Here is a 23,963-nt window from a genome sequence, read left to right on the forward strand (position 1 = left end):
TGTGTTAATTGTCGGAGTTCTTTGTGATGATGATGGACAACAGTGTGGGTGTCATGAGGAGTGACGCGGCCATATTTGCCGGTGCTGCTCCGCTGTAAACAAAAAGTGTCTGAGACGGACGCTCCGCTGATTTTAGGGACAATTTTATTTCTCTCATTTATTATCTCTTCAGGTATGTCTTACAAACCCAATCTCCATCAACACCTTCCGGGAACTTCTGGGAACCAAGGTATGCCGAAAAAGCGTGGAAAACTCTTCGTCTTGAGTGTATTTGGTCGAATGTAAGAATTGGCGAGAGAAAGAATACCTGGGGAAAAGCCGTGTGTAGTTTTTGTCCAGTCTGATCGCTACAGGGTCAGATCCTTCACATCCGCCATTATTACTAGTGAAAAAAACGCATTCCTCGCCTTCGCTAGGGCTAAATATCGACGTTAGGTGCATGTTCGGGTTCTTCCCGAAGGTTCCGCGTCGCGCCGTGGCCGGATGGGTTTGCGTGGAGGCCGCTAGATTGTGTTAAAAATGAATCCTTTTAGCGGCTAAGATCAAGCCCGTGCCGTTTCCTCCATGATTGTCTCTTGGGCTGTTGATTGATCGGATTCAGACGCGCCGTTTTTATTGCTCTTTGGGGACACCTAGTGGCGGATGGTGGTATTGCATGGAGCGAGGGCCAGGGCTAGTTGTCATAAGGGTAACTGCGAGGATTTATAAGACAAAAGAGCAGTTGCACAAATGCACGTGTGTCTTGAAATAATGTATTTGCCTAAATCATATGCTGTTGTATCACACAGTTAAGGATGTGTATTGTTGCTTTAACAGGAAACATTCCCTCTCCGTCTTCAATGGCAACAATACAGTCATACAAGCCATTTCTAAATGACTTTGGGCCGCCTTCGTTGGGATTCCCACAGGTAGGTTTCATGTTATAGTTATCTTATACTTAAAAAATAAAAATAAAAAGCAACTTAAAAATAATACCTGAAATGTATTTAGTTTCAGCTTGTTGCCAACTTAGGCAACATTTCTCAATTTGTATTTAGTTTAAATGTTTAAAAAGCTAAACCTAAAAAACTGTAGATGTATCAAAAATAAAATTGTACAAAATAATGGAAAAATAAAAAACAGATTTCTAAAAAACAGAAAACCTTAAAACAAACGCAACAAAATTGCTAAAACTCTTACAAAAGTAAAAATGAATTCAAAATATTAATGAAAAAACTATATTTAGTTTAGTATTTAGTTAAAATAAAATATGTAAATGACAGGAAATTAAAAGAAAAAACGAATTCAAGTTCAAAATGTTAATTAAAAAAACAATTTAATAAAAATATGAATGTAGTTTATGTACTAAAATAAAAACAAAGTATCAAACTTGATGTACTGAAATAAAAAATATTTTTTTCATAAAAATTACATAGACATATTAAAAAAAAACTAATAAAAATGACAAAAACAATAAAATTACTAAAACTTTAAAATGAAAAGAAAACTGTAAAGTATAAATTAACTTAATATAATAAAATAACTAAAACTACATTAAACCAATAAATATGACAAAACACAACAAAATTACAAAAATATTAATGTGTAAACTAAAAAAAAACTTTTTACACTTTAAAACTTATTCTATACTAACAAAAAATATATATATAAAAATAATTTTTACTTTAAAAATCATTTTTATTTTTTCATGTTTAGGGTCCAAATGGGAGCCAAGTACCTCAGAGTAAATATGCTGAACTCCTCGCCATCATTGAAGAACTTGGGAAAGAAATAAGGCCAACATATGCAGGGAGTAAAAGCGCCATGGAGCGACTTAAAAGAGGTTTGTGCACACAATCAAAGACTAAATAATATTAATCCTCTTCTATATATTGTTTTTGTTATTTAATGTACACGTTAAACTCAAATCAGGCATCTCGGAAACTTATTTGTGTCATTTTCTGTGTGTGTTGTAGGAATCATTCATGCCAGAGGGCTTGTTCGTGAGTGTCTGGCGGAGACAGAGAGAAACGCCAGATCCTAGCGATCTCTCCATACGGCTGAAAGAACTGTGTCACACGGGAGTCATGCATGCCTCTACTGTGAAGGGATAAAACAATCAAAAAACGGAGCATTTATGTTACGAGTTGCGCTTTTCATCTGCGGTTTGGAGGGAATAAGGCACCATTCAGAGAATATATCTTCTGATTTATAAATGCAAGAGATCCAGAACTGTTGCCATTTGAGGTCTTTTTAAAATATACATTTCATTTTCTTTGACCACATAGTATCTTTAAGAGCGAATAAGCAAAAATGCATGCAATCGGATGAAAGGTCCCACATTAGAATCTGCATGGCTTTTACAGGTTAGACTAGGTTTGTGCTTTTAGAAATAGGTCTCAGGATAAGGTTGAGTATTTTTTCTTTGGACGCACTAATGAATAGGTGAGTTTTCTTTTAATCGGGGTGATGCTGAAAAGTATTGTAGTGATGCCATTACTTTAGTCTTTATTTGTATTTATTACCTTGTGTAATACAATGTATTTTCATGTAAAGACAAAAAAGGTCACTCTTTGGAATTTTGTATATCTGTCAATAAATATGACATTCATTGTATATGAAACATTTTTGTTTATTTTTTTGCAATATTACTATCCTTATATGAATTTACTACAGTAAGAATATTTCCCATTAAAATATCAGACTTCAGTTGTTAGTACAGTAAAACTCGGAACCTGGTTTGATGAGCCACTTAAATAAGATTAATACAAGATTTTTGTTTAGATTTTTGAAGAAGAAACCATATTTATTCATTATGAAATTATGGTCACCATGTTAATTATTTAAGGCTATACTGTGTAATGATAGCTTTGCAATTTTTTTTATAATGCCATAATATAGTTGATAATTTTATTACTTTTGAAAATTACTTCTTGCCTTGTGAATTCTGTTTTTTTACCCCAATAAAATAATAAAAATTAACAAATAAATTATACCTTAGAAATTATAATTTTAAGAAGATTTTAGATCCATAGGAAATGTTGGCGTTGTGAAAATGGTTTCATTACAATTAAGCATGTTTTTTTACTGAATTCAAAGTATGGTGTAATTTGTGTTTGTGTGTGTGTGTGTGTGTGTTTTATTTAAATTATTCTCAAGTTTTTCAGGAAGTTTTTCAAAAAGGATTTTCATGACCGCAATAATGCAGTTATTTTATTTTATTAGTACAAAAGGAAATAATACAAAAAATACAAAATAAACTATTTCTATATTGTTTATTCATTTATATAACTTTGTTCATTTTGGGTAATATACATATATATATATATATATATATATATAATACTTAATAAATTTGTTCCACATCTGCAGATTTTTTTTTTTAAGGAAAATACATTCTTTATTATAATTTTTTTTTTATTGACTGACATACAACTTAAGCATTTGCTTTAATTGTTATTATTAATATTTATATTATTATTATTATTTATGTTTTAATTTTGCCAAAGTATTTCTTCGGAGCACACAAGACTATAGCGGCGGGCTTACACAAAAGAGAACCAATCAGAACCTCTGGTGTGCGATTAAACTGCGCAGAATCCTGCGAAGGAGCCAATCACAGAGCCCAAAATGACGTTGACTATTTGGGTTGACCAATCAAGTAACGCCTTTCGAACTCAATCTACCAATGGCGTTTCGCGGCGCAGTGAACGTTAGAAGGTTGAGCGAGAAGCAGACAGTGACAGATGAAGAGAAAGAGAGAGTGCGCGTGAGGAAATGTCAAAATGGGAGAACAAGTGATCATAAAAAGTAACAAGTAAGTGTCGCGGTATTTGGGGGTTATTGTCATGGTAAATGTGTCAGCGCTTGTGTTTGGAGCGAGGGGATGCAGCTGCAGAGGTGATGCGTGCTGTCTGTACGCGCGCGAGAACAGGAAGCGCCATAACGAGTCTGTGTTTTGCTGCATGTTCACATCTATGAGCCTGCTTGACATCTTATTAAATATCTATGCGATAAACACACCACCGGCTGGGTTTGTAGGTTGCCAGATTAGCCTTGTGTTGTTTACTCATCTGACGATTAAATATGAGTGCTTCTGGCTTTATCTGCTCTTATAACTTGCTGTTGATCTCCATCCAAGTTCATAGCATTGAATGACATCTGTTCTGTGAATATATCTAATGTTGTCCGACTGCATGTAAACAATGGATTTACCAGATGTGCCCATGATGTCCTGACAGTCTGACAGCTGAGTCTTTGTTTATGCCTTCCCTGGTCATTTAAAAAAGAATAAAATGCTTTAATTTTCTTTTCTTAGTTTACGTTTTGATAATTAGGCTTTATAACATCCTTGTAATGTAGCTCAGGCTCCTGGTTTTGTAGATTTCATCTCTTGCTTATTTTAGGCATTTTGAGTGGGATTGTATTCTTGTGCAATAAATAGTAAACAAAAGCCTAGTCAAAAGAAGTGTGCTTAATTGTACTGAATGTGCACTTAAAATCTTAAAAATATACGGTATTTCTAAAAACCGTACTTGCAGATAATATATTAATGATATTAAAGACCACATAAGTGCACTTAAACAGAGGCACATACACGACTGTTTCTGAACACTTTCAGAAGTTTGACCATTTTATATCATAGTGTAATAATGCAAAGTAGTTGATTATAATATTTACTGTAGTGTGTCTTCTATTTAATGAAGTAAATTCCAATTTCATTATTCCAAATAGATTTAAATGTGACAAGTGTCAAAATGACATAAGAAAATGACATATTTCAGGTTGCCGTAAATACTTGTCAATACGTTCAGCAGTACACTTTAACCATATTTCAAAGACAATATTAGCAATTATGAAAATACATGTAAAGATGTACTTAAGTCTTACCTAGGTATGTTAAAAACTTTCTAAAGTAAACTAATTGCACATAATATAAATTTAAACTGTAATGCATTTTCATTTAATCGCAAATAACAAATTTCACATAAGTATTTTTTTAAATATTTTTGAGTGTATAAAATATTGAAATATTGATCTTATTTTTTTGGATAGTTGGCTTATTGGTTAAATATATTTGGGTTGGTAATTGGAATGATGCAAGTTTGAGCCCTAGTTAGTAAGTGTTTGCTTTTATGAAATAATTGTTGGTTTGATGTTGATCCCGTTATACTGTTTATTTTTTAAAACAGCGCTCACACACGGTCTCTGTCCACGGCTGTTTAAGCATGTCCACAGATGACAGCATCTCTGAGGACGTGTCCAGCTCTGTGGCCTTGAGCCACGATCAGATCAGTGCCAATGGCGGGAAGGAGAGCGAGGCGTCCATCGTCTCCTCTGAGGACAATGTATCGGGTCTCCCCGAAGAGGAGCGCTCCGCGTCCCACCACGAGAGCTTCCTTCAGACCTCAGAAGGGGAAAACGGACCCTCCACCACACCAGCATGCAACATTTCCAACAAAATAAGGTCAGTTTTATCATGAGGTGTCTTTAGTGCATTGTTTCTGTCTTAATAAAGAGGGTATCAATAAGCTGCTTTAAATCTACAACAGCAACTCTAAGGCTTTAAACATACGCTGTGCATTTGGCTCGATTTTAAAGGGATCGTTCACCCAAAAATGAAAATCCTCAAGTTGTTACAAACCTGTATGAAGTTTTTTTCTTCTGCTGAACACATAAGAAGATATTATGAAGAATGTTGCTAACCAAACAGTTTATGGTAGCCCTCGTCTTTTCCCATACAATAGAAGTCAGTAGGGACCAGCAACCGTTAACTTACACACATTCTTCAAAATAACCAGAAAATAACTAGAAAAAAAATCATACTGAAACAACTTAAGGGTAAAATTATGATTTCTTTTTTTTTTTTTTTTTTTTTTTGGAGAACTTTGACTTTAAGGCTGCATGATTTGGGGAATTAAATACATATGTGCTTTTATTATTATATATGAAAAAAGCTTTATTATTATTTTGATAAACATTGTGATTGAAATGTAAAGTGCAAAAAAAATGTAATTAAGTATGAGAATAAAATCAAGATTATTCTAATCTACAAGGTGAAAATATGAAGCAAAATAATAAATATTACTTTTGTAATATTGTTTCATAGTAAAATAAAAAAAATGCTTATTTAAACAAAATGTTATAATAATAGGTGTATGTTACAGTGCAACTGTACAAAGGCTATCTACATTTCTAAATTGAAATATTAGCAGCAAGCTTTTATTTTGGTTCAAAACATCTGGGAGATTAAAAGCTTATCTTTTACTGAAATTAATTTCAAGAAAGAAATTTCAATTAATCTCTGAGTCCTACTTGATATCATGTGTTGTTGCATTCAGAAAACCCTGCTTTTTCATTTTTGTCTACATGCTCATGAACATCCCACAATGCAGCTGGCTCCTGACATCACAAATTGGATCATTTAGAAGTTTCCAGAGGCCTGAAGTGGGCATGAAATGAAAATTCACCCTATCTATTTAACAAATGCTTATTTGAGATATGATAAGTGGTGCACTGAAATTAATTTTCACAGAAGCCAATATTTTCACAAAACCAAAGTTTTTGTTAAGCTGAAAACTGAACCCAAAATAAGGTTTGTGATGTTTTTTCTTTACAAAGATGCTGACAATAAGCCCTCCGGGTTGATGTGACTTATAATCAGTCTTTGTTGTGGTGTCACATGCTTTAGGAATCTGTGTCTTCGCACCGAGGAGGAGTTCAGCTCAGGGAGAAGTTTGCCCTTCATCAACCCCAGCTCCATAGAGACGCTCAGAGCCCTGGTCCAGGAGATCCAGAGCAGCGGCGAGACCGACCCTGAGATCTGGAAGAACTGTGAGGTGCGCAGATGCCCGAGACCACGCTGTCCGTTCCCTCATGCCGTCACGGCCCAGGTTTCTGGGCCATCGTCTGGGGTCTCCCATAGGAGCCGAGACAGCAGCAGCCACGCTCAGAGCTGTGGAGAACATCCCACAATGCAGCTGATCCCTGACATCACAAATGAGATCATTTAGAAGTGTCTTGAGGGCTTTAAAGTTGGCATGAAATTTAAATTCACCCTATCTATTTCTTTTAAGTAAATATTAATGTTGGTGCACTGTATATTTTATAGATTTTTTTTTCAGATTAACTTTTAAAAGATATGAACTTTTTTTTTTTTTTACTCCAATTTGTTGTTGAAATATAAATATTTAAATAGTTACAGTAATAAAAAGTTGTTATCATGACAGATTTATTCAAACATGCATTTAATAATGAAGACAACTGGTTAAATAAAAAATAATAAGGATGAATATTTGCATATATTTATTAAAATGCTCCACGACTCTAATTTAGTTTACAGCTCTGTGGATATGCACCTGGATGGATTATAAAAATATATGTTATATGTTCATTATATGCTGAGATTGGCTATATGACAATCACATCTGTCAAGTTTACTAGCTGTGAAACTACTGGCCCATTTTTTTTTCTCTTACACACTGACATACTGACAGTGTTTTTCTCTCATTCAAACAGGGCCGGTGGCTTCATCTCTTTCAGTTGGTGGAAAAGCAATATCAAGAGCAAATCCTTGCTCAACAGGAGCAGTACCAGTGCCAAATACAGGTATGTTTTCCTGAAGGAACCTGTCTGGACTGTTACCCAGTTACTGTTCAAGTTGCAGAGAGTTAAAGTGTTGTGCTTCGTATCTGATACAGTCAAGGTGCTTCATTGTGTTTAATCTGGTTGTGCCAGTCTAAAGCTTAAAACATACACTGTGCAATTAAGTGAATCCACATGCATCTACTTACACGAACTTGAAGTCAGGGGCAGGGCTGTGTGATTTGGGGAAATCTAAGTGCCATCCATCCATCCATCGCATTGTAATTGTGATGTAAAATGTGGTTTAAAAAATTATTTTGGTCTGCTGTGATTTTTAAGCATAATGTGTGCTTTATTTGAATTGAAAGTGATATTTGATTAAAATTTTCTTTGATAATTAATACAAAATAAGGTAATTGTGAAATTGCTAGTTACATAACAAAAGAATATTACTTTTGTAACAATACTGTTTCACAGTAAAATAAAATAAAAAACGTAAAAATAATATTAACGTTACATTTATTTGACAGCACAACTGTAAAATTACAATATCACGCATTTCTGCATTTAGAAATATATATATTTTTTTGTTTGCACAGAATTATGCTAAGTAGTTTAGTTAAAATTGAGCAAACTAACTGTTTAACACATCAGGTTTATATTCAGTAATGACTACTGCTGCAGTGATGCATGTTAACTCTGCTTTCAATATATTGACCTCATGCTTGAATTTTGTACTTTTGTACAGCGTGATTTGGCCTTAATCTGGGAGAAATGATTAATATGCAAACTAACTTAATACATTTTATGACCTTGCATGATATCTTCCAGCTCATACAGGATGAAATTAAGGCATTAGTGCAGTTACAGAAGCACCAAATCAGCACACAGACTCACTCTCTGGAGCCCAGTAAGAACCCCAAGCCTCTAGAGGACCCGGTTGGGAACACCTTTACGTTGTCGGCCCCAGGACCTCTGTCGCCCCCCCAGCTCACCGTTCACCCTCAGGAGAGCTCGGAGGAGGGGATGGTTACTGTGCTGAGCAGCGGCTATGGGACTCTTTCCACCTGGGAGCATGGGTTAGGAACAGGGCGGCCCAGTTCCACAGAGGAGAGGGACGAGGCGCTGTGGTCCCCAAACCAGCAGGACGGGAGTCTCACACCATCACCTATACCTGACACAAGCCTTCTGGGCCAGAACCCGCTGAGAAGAACCAATGATAAGCTCCAGATGACTGAGACAGTTGCACTTGATGTGCTGACTGATAAACAGAGAGTAATAAGGTAGAGTTACAGATGGGAAGGTAGGATTGTAGTCATCAAAAACTGAAATAACACAGATGGAAGTGAATGAATGTGAACAAAAAACAAATGCATATTTGTCTTCTTTCAAAGATTTATATGAGCTTTTAGGTCAAATGTATTTTGAAAACCTAAAAATAAAAGCTAATTCAAAATTGCCTTAGCAGCTCACTGAAGTAGGTTTGAGTTAAATTACTAAAATAGACAAAAACGAAAACTGAAATAGAATTAACTGTGGTAATTGTAACTAATATTATAACAATAATTAATAATAATAATAATAATTAATAATCAAATTCATTTAGAAAACAAAAACTAAAAAAAATGGCAAAGCACATAGCAGCATTACTAAAAGTATACTCAAATTAAAGTAATAGTAGAGAAGCACTGAAATACCTCTGTTATAATGAACTCAGTTGAATGGCTTTTATCACATTAAGAGATCCAGCTGTGTTTTGTGTTGTTATATGTGGTGTAGTCAACCCCTGACCTCCTGGGCACAAAGACATAAACATAGGCAGAGAAGGAGCCGACCCACACCGAACCGGACGGCACACGTGGAGCGGGACAGGAACACAGCAGGAGCAGGATCTCCTAAGGAGCACACAGATCACTTACCTGATGTAAGCACATACTAATATTGAAGTTTTTTATTTATTTTTTTATCATGAACAGCAGGGATCTTTTTATATATGAACAAACCATGTTTTTTTTTTTTTTTTATCAATTCAAGCAGTAAACTCTTTCAAATGTCATTCCATTTCTTCTGCTGTGAAATATCTTTTATAATATTGGTATCATGCCAGTTTCTAAATTTAAATGCAGAACATTTCTGTCATGCATCTTTTACTTCAACAAGTAAAATGAGGTTTAAACAATTCTTAAAGAAATATTTAATGGTATTGTACTCAGTACTTGAATCTTGATATTCTGAATACATTTTGGGTTCGTATGGTTTATTGTATTGGTATTTATTGTTATAGATTAATGTCATTTAGTTTTTTCACTTGTTGGACACCTATGGTACCTTGGTAGTGGCTAATTGGGATCCAAATAAAAGAAATCTCGGATAAACCGTTTGAATTGTGCAATATTTGCTGTTTCAGAGAGAAGATGAAACATCACTTTTCAGCTTGTTACTGTGAATGTTTTTAGAAGCCTCTATGAGCATTTAAATTGCTTTCTGAGTATAATAACCTTTTGTCTCCTCAGCATGGATGCAGCACAGCCTCCACAAATCCATTGCCTCTAAAGAGAAGTGACAGTCTGGTGTCTGAAGCCTCAGGTAACACATTTCACTAAGAATCAAGCTCCGCTGTCTGTTCAACAGCACACAGGAGAGATGCAATTGTGATCGTATGATTTTTTTTAGGGGGACTGTAATGCGTAATGTTACATATTTGAAGAGGTTTTGAATAGGGGCTTTAGACTGATGTATTTTCTGATTATTGTGAAATTGCTATGCACATATACATATTTCCTTTGATTTTCCAGGCCTGTCTTACTGGAAACTGGATGAGAGTGAGTTATACCGTCCTCTACCTGACAACTTTGAAAGTGCTTCCTTTGTCCGAATGGAGGTAAACTTTTATTCACTTAGTCTCTAGGAGATACTAAATAAAAAGCAGCAATGTTATTATCTTAACTGCATCAAAACAATAAGCTATGTTTTCCAATGAGTAGAAGAGTAATGTGACAGAATAGTATAAATCACACTAATAAATCCTTAAACTTTGTATTTATTTCTTATTCGTTCACTGACACTTTGCATTTCATGTAGAACTACAGTTTTAAGTTTCAGTATAGCATGATGTAGTGAGAATATGGAGCTCATACTCAAGGTGATCATGCTGACATGTATATAACGGACATTAAAAAGCAAGATAAAATTCTGATTCTGAAATTCTCCCAAAATATTTTTGAGTAAGATGAGATTCAAATGCGTAGTTTCATGATCAAAGCTCTGTAATTGCAAAACATATAATGAACAAATGTTATGTTTCTCAAAAGCCTGATGGATCATATTTGATGCTAATATTTGAACATGATTTTTCTGAAAAATGATGTAAGGATAATCAAGTAAACCCATGTTGCTTCAGTCCAGTTAGTGTTCACCTTGAAATATCACTAACAAAATAAAAGTTATTCTTACTCTATAAAATTCAGTAAAGATTTCACAGCAGAAAGCCATGTGAACCACAACCTGGTGTTTTTACAGTAATACTAAATTGATACAGTCATACTAAGCATCTACTTGATTAAAAGTATAAACTATTAAATGATGTAAGTCTTGTTGTAGATTCTGCTCTACAGTTTTGATCATGTTGATCATTTAAAGGCCTTAAATTTGCATAGCAAATATGACACCGCACGCTTTATGGGGTTAAATAAAAACTGATGAATAAGTTGTTGTTCTGTGGCACACAGACTCCAGATGAGAACCGTTTGTCCCTGCGGGAGATTTACCAGAGAAAAAGAGCAGATCCCAAAGCCCATGAATGGGACTCCTTAATCAACTCCTCCACCTCGTCTCCTCAGGTCAGAGCAGAACCAATTAACACAAGAATTAATTAAGGAGCAGAACGTCTCAACTGTTGCTCCCTCACCCAGGTGTTGACTCTGGACTCCACGGTGCATGTGAAGCACTCGGATCGTACGTCAGGCTTCACGTCACCGTCCCACTTCAGCAGTCCATCGGTGCAGGTCCGGGCCTGTCCCAGCAGCAGCGGAGCGCCCGTCAGTCCCGACTCTATGGCCCTGCGCAGCCACAGTGACACTGACTGCATGTCTAACGCCAGCAGTCTGTCTGCACAGCAGGCGCCTGACCGAGCAAACCAGGCCAACAGTGAGGATGAGGGCAGCCACACTGCCACGGTCACCGTACAGCCCAGAGGACCTTCTGCTCAGGACATGAACAGGCCTAACAGAAGCAGCCCCGAGACGTTCAGTGGGAAAATGGAGCGGACGACCTTACTGGAGGACCCAGTTGTTCTGTCGCTGTAAGAGTCGTGAAAACCCCCCTAAAGTTAACATGCAATGACATTTACAACGCATTAAAGTCCAAAATTATTTTGAAAAGCTTGGTCACAAAAATGCATAACAATCACACTGGTCATTTACTTTTTTTTTTTTTTTTTTTTTAACTGATGATCATTATTGTTTTCCCTTCCCATATGTGACCCTGGAGCACAAAACTAGTCTCAAGTCGCTGGGGGTATATTTGTAGCAATAGCCAAAAATACATTGTATGATATGGGTCAAAATTATAGATTTTTCTTTTATGCCAAAAATCATTAGGATATTAAGTGAAGATCATGTTCCATGTAAATATTTTTTAAATTTCCTACTGTAAATATATCAAAACGTCAGTTTTGATTTGTTATATGCATTGCTAATGACTTTATTAGGACAACTTTAAATGCGATTTTCTCAATATTTCGATTTTTTTGCACCCTCAGATTGCAGATTTTCAAATAGTTGTATCTCAACCAAATATTGTCCTCCTAACAAACATACATCAATGGAGAGGTTATTTATTCAGCTCTTGGATGATGTATAAATCTAAACTCCAAACAATTGACACTTAAGACTGAATGTTTTGTGGTCCTGGGACACTTATGGCCTTTATGGGAAGGTTACAGCAGCAGACAGGTATTTTTGGATGTGGAAAAAGATGGGAAAAAGTGGACTATGACTATTAAAGATTTTTTAAAATCATTAATGCAAAATTGCATTTACAAGGCATTTAATAGTTGCTTTTTAACTTCCTCACTATCCTAAAGTTTTCTGTTTCAAATAAACACTGTTCTTTAGAACATTTTGTTCATCAAATAATCCTAAAAAAAGAAATGTTTCACTGTTTTCACAAAACTATAAATAAGCACAGCTGTTCTCAACATTGATAATAATCTGAAATGTTTCTTGAGCAGCAAATCAGCATATTAGAATGATTTCTGAAGGACCATGTGACACTGGAGACAAGCTAAAAATTCAGCTTTGATCACAGAAATAAATGACATTTTTTAAATATATTAGAATAAAAAAAAAAAAACAGTTCTTTTAAATTGTAACAGTATTTCACAGTATTACAGTATTATCAAATAAATGCAGCCTTGGAGAGCAGAAGAAAATCTTATGGCCTGAAACTTTTAAACTGGAGTGTAGCTGAAGATCCTGATTGATCATATTTTTAGTGGTTTACTGAACCAATGTTATTTGGTATATCCACATATCTGATGTTCTAGTGCTACCACACTAACTTATGGTTTGTCTAATCTTTCTAGATTGAGACTAAACCTGAGAGAGAAACATGCCCGTCACATAGCAGATCTCAGAGCGTACTATGAGGCTGAGCTCAGTGCCCTGAAGGAGAAACTAGATCTGGTGAATTTGCCTCTTGACATGGAGAAAAGCAACCAAATCTTGCTTGAGAGGTGAGAAACAATACACATGAGTTCATACTGTTTCAGATTGCATAATGAAATTCAATAAGAAAAGAAGTCGTGGCCTAATGGTTAGAGAGTCGGACTCCCAATCGAAAGGTTGTGAGTTCAAGTCCCGGGCCGGCAGGAATTGTGGGTGGGGGGAGTGCATGTACAGTTCTCTCTCCACCTTCAATACCACGACTTAGGTGCCCTTGAGCAAGGCATCGAACCCCCAACTGCTTCCCGGGCGCCGCAGCATAAATGGCTGCCCACTGCTCTGGGTGTGTGTTCACAGTGTGTGTGTGTGTGTGTTCACTGCTCTGTGTGTGTGCACTTCGGATGGGTTAAATGCAGAGCACAAATTCTGAGTATGGGTCACCATAATTGGCTGAATGTCACGTCACTTTCACTTTTTCACTTTCACTAACTATTTGGAGAAATTTAGCATTACTTCACTTGCTCACCAATGGATCCTCTGCAGTAATTGGGTGCCATCAGAATGAGAGTCCAAACAGCTGATAAAAACATCACAATAATACACAAGTAATCCACATCACTCCAGTCCATCAGTTATTATCTTGTAAAGTAAAAAGCTATGTGTTTGTAGTCCATCAAGATGACATTTTAACCCGAAACTGTCTCTTACTTCTGGCCAAATAAGAGTTCATAATGTCGCAGTTCCTCCAGTAAAAAAGTCCATCTCTTGTTGTCCTCTCACATTAAAATCCACCCACATATTTTCACCAGTGGTTGATCTGTGTATGTTTCTCGCCGGAATAAAACAAGATGCCACCAGAAAAAGCAATATTATGGATGGGGACTCGTATTTTAGTCTGAATAATGTCTTCTTGATAAATTTATTTCTTACAAACATGCAGCTTTTTGCTTCACAGTATTAATTGACACAATGGAGTCGTGTGAATTGCTTTTGGATTATTGTGATGTTTTTATCTTATCAGTTGTTTTTTAACATTCAGTCGAGAATGTTTATATTCTGGTTAATGAACGGTACTTTTTGTTAACTATGTCTAAGAAGTAATAATTAAAAAACAATTAACTCCACTCTAACATTTTAGCATATCTTTACATGTTGAACCAAATTGCGAGTGTACTTCCTAATATCCAGTAGATGTAATGTGGTATATTGATATATGTTTGGCTCTGTCTTCAGCCTGTTGTTTGTCTCTGTGCTGGCGTCTGGTGTGTGTCTGGTGTTTACCACACGATAAACACTCTGTCATCGGCGGAGTCCGATGAACTCTGACTGATTGTGTCTTTGATCATCGTTTGGCAGATGTCAGCACCTGGAACGAGCGTTAACGGAGGCGAGCACACGCATCCGAGAGCTGGAGATCAAAAACCACCTCTTGCAGAGACAGCTGGTATGAGTCACCGCCTCCACCTTAAACAGGAAATACATTAGTGGCAACTCGGCTTGTAGGGAGCAAAATTGTATAAATTATATACAAGCACTTTAAAGGGGTTATGTCACTGAGACAGGGTTTTGTACTTTGTAAACACTTCACTTTCACAACTCTGGAACGTTTACCTTTGTAAAGGTTACTTACAGCCTCCTAGCAACTGTATAGCAATGACCTAGCAACCACAGAATCCCCTTGAAACACCCTAGCAACCACTTAGAACATCCTAGCAACCTCTAACTCAACATCTATTCAGTAATTAGTGTGAAGAATATCAGGATAGGTTTGTATGGAAGTTGAAATGTCTTTTTAAAAGATAATCATGGCTTTTATCTCATAATTTAAACTTTTAATCTCAAAATTGTTGTAAATACTCAGTCATTTTTATGACTTTTTATTTCATAATTTTCTACTTTAGTTAGTTGTAGTTGCAATTTTTGATGTCAGTTTATCAGGTGATCTGACTTTGCATCTCATAATAAATTTTTTTTTGGTCATAATAATCTCAATGTTGACCATAATAATAATAATAATAATAATAATATAATTACAACTTTATAATGTGGGAATTATGACTTAGTATCTCATTTCATTATCATCTCATAATTTTTACTTTTTACTTTCATCTTTTTTAATATAATAATGACATTTTATTTCAAAATTATAATTTTACAAAGCATTTTTTTGTCATAAATGGGCTTCCCATTTAGGTTAGCTAATCATAACAGTACATTTGTGTATATATATATATATATATATATATATATATATATTAGTCTTAAAGGTACAGTAGCAGATGCAACAGAGTAAATATAGTTTTCTTAATATGTTCTGCTCTAAAACTGTACTATTATTATTATAATATTTTAGTTATTTAATATTGACTAGATATTCTTTATTGGTCATATTGGAGACATTTGTACACTTATTCATTGTTTAAAGGTTTTAATTCAAGGATTGGTACCTGACCTGCAACCTCAGAAATCTTAAATCTTAAAAGTAACTTTAAATCATAATAGTGATCATAAATGACTGGAAAGACGGTTGAAACACCATGCTAACCTGAAGTTTGTGGTCCAGGCTGAATGGCCAGAGCGATACGACGCGGCCAGCTCCACTGTCCAGGCCCTGCAGCAGCGGTTAGAAGAGACTAAACACAGCAGCCGTGAGAAAGACGCCACTGTGACCAAACTGAAGAACCGCCTGCATCAGCTGGAGGAGGCCGTGCAGAACGCCTGCAAGGAGGTGGATGAGAAAGAGGCCCGCATGAAGAAAGAACACAAGATGCTACAGGATGTGAGCTGAGCAGAATCCTTTAAACTTCCCATATGCTGTTTATATTTGAACATAAAGTTCAGTGTGATGATGCGTGGTTTTTTGTTTTGTTGTTTTTTTTGCAGCTCCTCCACGAGTATGATTCACTGAGAAGGGAGCATGAGGGAGCCAAGGTGAGAGCTGTTTTTATCTGACATCATGATACTAATAGTACATAGAAGTGCACAAACTATTCAGCTGTTTCTTTCCTAACAGGACAAGTTGGCCTCCACTGAAAATAAGTTATTTGATGCCAATGAACAGATATCAGATCTGAAAAGGTAGTCAGATTTCTTCAATGCAAATCTGCAATTAATATCATTATTTCAACTATTGTATTACACTGAAATGTATAATTATAGCTAAATTTTATAAATATAATATTTAATCATTTAAATGAATATTTAACAATTGTATTTAATTGTTAAATGTTATGGTGTAATTGTTAAATCTAATATTTAGCACATATATTAATGAGGAATAGTCATTTGATAACATTTGTTAATGCATTAACTAACATGAACTAACAATAAATATTTTGAAATGAAACACCAATGACCGATGAAATATATCAATTAACCTGTGTTAATGTTAGTTAATAAAAATATTCATGTTAATTCATAGTGCACTGATTAATGTTAACATAAACAACATTTGATTTTCATAATGTATTAGTAAATGTTGAACTTAACATTAACTTAAATTAATAAGTGCTGAATAACTATTGTTCCTTATAACTAATATAGTTAACTAATGTTAACAAATGAAACCTTATTGTAAAGTGTTACCTGTCATATTATAAAATAAAGTTTAGGAAGTTTATAAAAAAATTAAAGGCATATTTGTTTTGAAATGTGCATAATTATAACAATCATAATTACTGATATAAATAAAATGATCTTAATTTGTAATTACTTTTGTTTGTTAATGCATATAAAATATATGTAACACGGGTGCTATAATTATATGTTATATGATATCCTTTTCTGTACTAACTAAATGTGTTTTTATTTCTGAATTTCTCTATGGTTTTGTAGAGTCATCTCTAAGCTAGAAGCTCAAGTCCGACAGCTACAGCACGAAAATCTGGCTAAAACACGTCAATCTCTCCACAGCCACTCACAACCATCTGGAGCAGGGTACAAAACACACACCACATTCTCTTCACAGGTCTAAAACACAGCTTTTAGTGTTTTACAACAGTGAATATGAACTGTATACACTTATTTAGCAGTTATTGATTCATGGACAGATGCTAGTGTACAGCTTATCGGTTTCTAACTGCATTTTGAATCCCTGAAATGCTTTTATTCCAAGCTGAAACTCACAAATCGAATCATTCCAGTTTGTTCCACCACCCTGATCTTCTGCTCTCACCGAGTAAAAGGCAGCGAGATGCTGATGTCGGGGTGAGGACCGGCGCTGGTTTCAGAGGTGAACAGACATCTGGAGCCAGAGGGTACTGCTCTTCACAATATTCATTTCGTTATCATTCTGTGGTGCATTCATTTTGAGAACTTGAACTATTCTCTGTCAACAGACGGCTGTCTTCACCAGAGAGAGAACCGACTCCGGGTCCCTCTGAAGAGCCGAGGAAGAGGGATGTTCCTCTGACCCCAATGATGAAGGCCCTGATCCAGATGGAGGACACCAAAGCTACTGAGGGCCGAGCACTATCCAGGAACGGCTGTGGTTCCTCTAGTATGTCACAAAATGAATGGGTGCCGTCAGAATGAGAGTCTAACAGCGGTTTAAAAACATCACAAGTAATCCACATGACTCCAGTCCATCAGTTAACGTCTTGTGAAGTTAAAAGCTGGATGTTTCTAAGAAACAAATCCTTGATTTCAGTATTTTAACTTGAGACTATTGCTCCTGGCTAAAATATGAGTCCTCCAGTGAAAAGTCATCCTATTTAAATCAGGAGAGAAATATACACATCAAGCACTGTTTACAAGCAAAAACAGTCTAAAACAGTTCTAAAAAAAATATGTGGGTGGATTTTAATGTGAGGGGACACAGCAGGGGATTTTGTAATTGTTATTATTTATTATGGAGTCATTTTGGCAAGAAGCTTTTCACTGCACAAGACGTTAATTGAAGGACAGGAGGGGTGTGGACTATTTGTGGATTTATTTTTAAATTATTAACTTTTTGGACTCTCATCAGCTTTGCCATCACAATAATGAATGAATGACATTTTTAAATATATTCAAATAGAACAACAGTTATTTAAAATTGTGCAAATATTTGACAGTACTTACTGTATTTTTGATCAGCCTTTGTGAACATAAGGGATTTGATAAAAAAAATCTTGCATATTCCAAACTAACCAGAACCAGAGTGTGTGTGTGTATATATATATGTATATGTATATGTATTTATATGTACACAGTGCCTTGTGAAAGTATTCATAACCCTTCATTTTTTTCACGTTTTATGTTCCTGCCTTATGGTAAACTGCTTTTAAATGACTTTTCTTCCATATCAATGTGTTTTAGGGTTGGCTAGGAGAAGGCCTACAGTGGGTTTTGTGGAGAGCTCCGTGAGGGACGCTGTGGAGGAGCGGAGCGGAGCCGTGCTGAGGGCCCAGAGGAGTCTCTCTCCAGAGGGTCACAGGTCATCATCTCTGCCCCCCAGAGCACAGAGAGCCGTTCCTCTCGCCACACCCAGTGAGTGACCCAAAGCTTTAGCATTCGAGCATTTGATGCATTTTCAAAATAGCTGATAAAAGTCCATCTTTGATCACTGATTGAATGTGTTTTTTTATTTTAGCAAAGAGAGACACATTACTCGTGCCTCTCTCAGCCAAGTCCAGTCCTAAGCGCTGTCCGACTGAGAACTTCTCCACCGCGTTGGGTCACCCTCTTCCATCCCAAGAGTACCTGCAGAGCAGGTAACAATTCTGTCCTGCTAACTGACTCACTTGCCTTCCGCATGGATCAGCTGTCAGTAAATAATATCTTGTATATGCCTTGTTTTTTAGGTTTGATGTTTTTGATCGAAATGGCGTCAGCGCCTCTTTACCATCCCATTCGAGTCCAAGGAGGAGGTTACAGTTTAAGGCTTCTGATAGACCGGAAGGTATGATTGCTTTTGTCAGGTTTAACTATAACACAGTGACAGTCCTAGAAGAAGAGACAGTGACAACTGTGTATGGTGCTTGCTCATATATATATATGTGTGTGTGTGCGTGCGTGTGTATGTGTGCATATATGTGTGTGTATGTATATATATATATATATATATATATATATATATATATATATATATATATATATATATATATATATATATGTGTGTGTGTGTGTATTAGTTAGTTACTTAGTAAATTAGTTTAGTTACTACCGTAGATTTATATATTATATAGTAGTTTTGTATGTATTGCTTTTATAAACTTTATGCTGTTTAAGCATTGAAAATATTAAATCTCTTTATTACATATGACTTACATTATTCAGGAAAATTCTCTCTCTCTTTTTTTTTTTTTTTTTTTTTTTACAAATGAATACTTTTTCAATTGTACTTTTAAAAGCGTGACAGTTAAGACATTTATAATGTTACAAAGACATATATATATATATATATATATATATATATATATATATATATATATATATATATATAATTTTTTTTTTTTTTTTTTTTTTTTTACTTTTCTTTTGAACTTTTATATGGTTTTGTCACATGGTTTCTGCAAATATTAAGCCGCACAACTGTTTTCAACATTGATAATAATCAGAAATGTTTCTTGAGCAGCAAATCTGCATATTAGAATGATTTCTGAAGGATCACATGACACTTAAGCCTGGAAAAATGATGCTGAAAATTCTGCTTTGCATCACAGGAATAAATTACATTTTAAAATATATTCAAATAGAAAACACTGATTTTAAATTGTAATAATACTTATTTAATAATATGATATATTTTTTGATAAATTAAATACAGCCCTTGTGAACATAAGAAACTTTTCAAAAACATTTAAAAATCTTACTGACTCCAAAATGTAACACTAGTGTATATAGTTCAATTTACCTAAAAAAACGAACTAGTCATTTGCTACCCTTTAACCCTGTTAGCAGTGGAATTTCCTCAGGAAACATAAGTGTTGTGTGAACTTCCTCCTCAGTGAAGTCTCAGTCCATCATGGGCTCGTCTGCGCCTGCAGAGAGCAGTGAGTCTGAGGAGCCTGCGGTCGGACCCCGCCGGGACCAACAGGAAGCCGCCGGTGAAGAGACGGCCCTCTCCTTTCAGCCTCGCATTCAGTCACTGGCTGACGCAGAGCGCCTCTTTGATGAGCTCACACAGGAAAAGCAGCAGGTGATTGTGGGATATTTCCTGTTATGACATGTGTAATTCTGATTGGTTGATCGTGGCATTCTAAGATCAAATGCTGTAAAAATATTTTTATTTCATTGTTGTTTCATGTTAGTTAATGCATTAATTAATTTTTACAAATGAGATTTTTTTTTTTAATTACCCTTATAATGATGCAAAACCAGTTAATAATTTACTGTAGTAAACTAGTTAATGTAGTAAAAACTGTATGAAGTATTTACTTATTTTTTAAATGTACAGTTGAGAAACCTGTGAAAATGAATTGTTAAAAAAATGGCAAATTTGCAAGTCAATGAACAAAAACACTGAAATATGACAGTCTTCAACTGTTTAAATATTACATGTTTTTAAAAAAAAAATATATTGTTTATGCATTCAAATTTTAAACTCACACACACACACACACACACACACACACACACAGTCTGTCTGTAAGAATTTATTGGTAAAATATATATATGTGACCCTGGACCACAAAACCAGTCATAAGGATCAATTTTCGAAATTGAGTTTTGTACATCATCTGAAAGCTGTATAAATAGGACAATATCTGACAGAGATACAACTATTTGAAAATCTAGAATATGAGGGTGCAAATAAATCAAAATATTAAGAAAATCGCCTTTAAAATTCTAAGCAATGCATATTACTAATCAAAAATTAAGTTGTGATATATTTACAGTTGGAAATTTACAAAATATCTTCATGGAACATGATCTTTACTTTATGTCCTAATGATTTTTGGCATAAAAGAAAAATATAATTTTGACTCGTACAATATGTTTATACAAATATACCACAGCAACTTATCACATATGTGTGGGTGTGTGTGTGTGTGTAAATAATACTTTTAGCAATTTCTAAAACCCGTGATTTATTTCTAGCTCATTTGTGTTCATTCATTATTTCAATTCTGGCCATAAACATGCTATGGTCATTGTAAAACTCTGAAAGCTCATGGAAGGCATTTCACAACACCCCGTGAGTATTTGGACACCGTGTGACTCGCTCACGACTCGTGCTGGTCTATTGATGGCAGCACATGTTTCTGCTGTGACCTCAGCACTACACATTACATAACTTGACTTTATAGCGCTGCTGGTTAATCACGTCTATTTTTAGAAAAGGCTTCCCTTTTCCTATTCATGCTGAGGAGTGCTAATTCAAAACCCTGTTGTTTAATCTCAGCTGTTTCCATCCAGCAATTTGCTAAAAGCTGTGACGCTTTCACACAATTTTTTTTATTTTCCACAGATAGAGGCGGCACTGAGCCGGATTCCAGGAGCCGGGGCCCGGGTCACGTTGCAGACCAGGCTCGACGAGGTGGGAACACAATCACTTTCCATTCACATGCATACAGAATAAGGCTAAGCCGAAAAAAATAAAATATTTTAGTTATTGAATTAGTTTTTTAATATGTGGTCGATTATCAGTATGATTATTGATTCTCGATTTAGATTTAACACAAGATCTGATTAACGTGAATCTTATCATTAGTCTTCTCCACTAGATGTCATCCTCTCATTTAGTTTACGTGATGTTACGACGGAAAGCCTGTCATTCATTCATTGCTTAATCTGGCCGAGATACCATTGACACGAACAAAGCAATATTGCGTGACTTTCAATGCAGAGGTGTAATGCTGTAGTAATACTACAAGTCTGTGGAAGCATTTGACATCATGCATATGGTGCTATGATTTCTGCAATATATGACGAAACAAACACAGCTGCTCTAAAAAAAAATTAAGAATAAAAAGCGTCTGCTAAATGCATAAATGTAATTTAATTTTATATATATATATATATATATATATATATATATATGTATATAAAATTAAATTAAATTTATGCATTTAGCAGACGCTTTTATCCAAAGCGACTTACAGTGTATTCAGCCTATCAATTTTTACCTATCATGTGTTCCCGGGGAATCAAACCCCCAACCTTGCGCTTGATAGCACAATGCTCTTTAAATGTAATTATCTATTAAATGTACTGTGAAAAACATAGCAAGCAATATATATTAAATATAATAAAAATATTAGATCATGATATGAGAAATTATATTTCAGTATACTGCATATTACAGTTTAAGCTGACATTTCTTAAACCAATGGTATATATTATGATATATTTACCTTTTGCTGGGAATTCATCCCCAGAGTGTTGCATAAACATGCCGATGCTTATTGTTGTTAATCCAGTAGCACTTTACAAATGAAAGGCTCTACATCTAATTTGAGAATTTTTTTTTTTAAAGATGATTATGCATAACAAAAGACATCAGTGGAAAATCAGATGCATAACATTATTAACTTTATGGTTTTAGGTGACACTGGAGAATCGCCTAGAAAAGGTGAACCGCGACCTTGGGTTCATCCGCATGACACTGAAACGATTCAACATCTTGAGATCTTCTGCCAACGTATAGCCAACAGCTGCTGTGAACTGTCATGAATTATGAACTTTACCCTGGACCATATGAATTAATATTATAATGGAACAGTTTTTCCACTCTACAGACTCTGATATGTACATATTTCTACTTTTATTACTGTAGGATCTATTTTGTATGTTTTATTACATGGTGAACATGCTATAAAGTATATTTTAATAATGCCTAGATTTGTAAAAACATTTACTTTTTTTAATGTCAAAGAAATATGGGAAATTGTATGCTCGACTCGATATTTTTTATTTGATTTGTTTGCTGCTGATTTAAATGAATGGCAAAATTTCAGTCCTGCAGGGCAGCTCATTTACATATGTTTCCATTCCACTGTGTGTCTTATGACTCTTAATTTAAATGACACTTGAAAAGGTTTATAATTCGCTCAAATATCAGGCTTTCACTGTCTGTGGCCTGTTCATTAAATTACATGATAACATTTCCTGTGCCATACATGAGCAGAGAATGATAGCACATATCTGATAATAAGATAAGTAGAATTAAATGGCCTTGTCGAAATCATCTCATGCAACGAACACAAACCCAAACCAGCAGCGACTGTTTACACATGATTATCAAAGCTAGACCTCTGACATTTTTCCAGTGCAGCACAGGATGTACTGCATACTTTGATGCATGAAATTTGAAGCATGCTCTTCTCTGCTTTTCCATTGTTAGCTGTTGACTATTCAGGGTTTTTTTCCTGTAGCTCATGAAATCTATTTAACTGTTGCACAAAATGTTCCACAATTAAAACTGCATACTGAATCATGTGTTTGAGTCATTATGATTTGATGACATCTGGAATTTGTTAGACTCTTGGCGCTGTTTTCTCAAAACATTCATTAAATGAGCTTGACGTGTTTGTGTTCATCAGAACTATTTGAGTGTTTAAGGCATAATTCGACCAAAAAAGGAAAATTCATTTCTGGATGTATGTAAACAAAGAAGTGTGTGTGTTGTGATCCTGCCAGATTCGTACGTGCAAAAGCCTATATGATTTTGAGCTTTTGTGGAAGGCATGATATTCAGTAATTATATCAACTTTGAAGGTATAGTAAAAATAATGACTTTGAATTTAAGTGACAACATTTATTTATATATATTTTCTTTATTTTCATGACTATGAAAATTGTAGATTCACACTG

At 35.1% G+C, this 23,963-nt stretch overlaps 2 protein-coding genes across 3 annotated transcripts; both read left to right on the top strand.

Annotated features, from left to right (window-relative positions):
- Window positions 1–58: 58 nt before the first annotated feature.
- On the top strand, window positions 59–2,602 carry LOC132127051 (cyclin-dependent kinase 2-associated protein 1-like). 2 transcript variants are annotated; one of them, XM_059538667.1, is made up of 4 exons: window positions 59–229; window positions 817–908; window positions 1,696–1,822; window positions 1,956–2,602. In XM_059538667.1, the coding sequence occupies exons 1-4, from the start codon at window positions 175–177 to the stop codon at window positions 2,021–2,023; spliced, it is 342 nt and encodes a 113-aa protein (XP_059394650.1). In that variant the 5' UTR covers window positions 59–174; the 3' UTR covers window positions 2,024–2,602. The 2 variants fall into 2 exon arrangements, with proteins under 2 accessions (XP_059394650.1, XP_059394651.1); XM_059538668.1 differs by having other exon boundaries at window positions 70–172.
- A 1,085-nt stretch (window positions 2,603–3,687) lies between these two features.
- On the top strand, window positions 3,688–23,583 carry LOC132127055 (M-phase phosphoprotein 9-like). The gene is made up of 24 exons (XM_059538672.1): window positions 3,688–3,796; window positions 5,172–5,446; window positions 6,671–6,818; window positions 7,498–7,587; window positions 8,395–8,846; window positions 9,343–9,487; window positions 10,077–10,149; window positions 10,359–10,444; window positions 11,292–11,402; window positions 11,475–11,863; window positions 13,148–13,297; window positions 14,583–14,670; window positions 15,790–16,005; window positions 16,110–16,157; window positions 16,240–16,304; window positions 17,061–17,162; window positions 17,369–17,482; window positions 17,564–17,724; window positions 18,525–18,695; window positions 18,799–18,919; window positions 19,010–19,107; window positions 20,156–20,346; window positions 21,619–21,687; window positions 22,696–23,583. Exons 2-24 carry the CDS (start codon window positions 5,208–5,210, stop codon window positions 22,795–22,797), a joined length of 3,429 nt encoding a protein of 1,142 aa, XP_059394655.1. The 5' UTR covers window positions 3,688–3,796; window positions 5,172–5,207; the 3' UTR covers window positions 22,798–23,583.
- The last annotated feature ends 380 nt before the right edge of the window (window positions 23,584–23,963 follow it).

Source organism: Carassius carassius, chromosome 45 (genome assembly GCF_963082965.1).
Source record: "Carassius carassius chromosome 45, fCarCar2.1, whole genome shotgun sequence".
Taxonomy (NCBI): domain Eukaryota; kingdom Metazoa; phylum Chordata; class Actinopteri; order Cypriniformes; family Cyprinidae; genus Carassius; species Carassius carassius.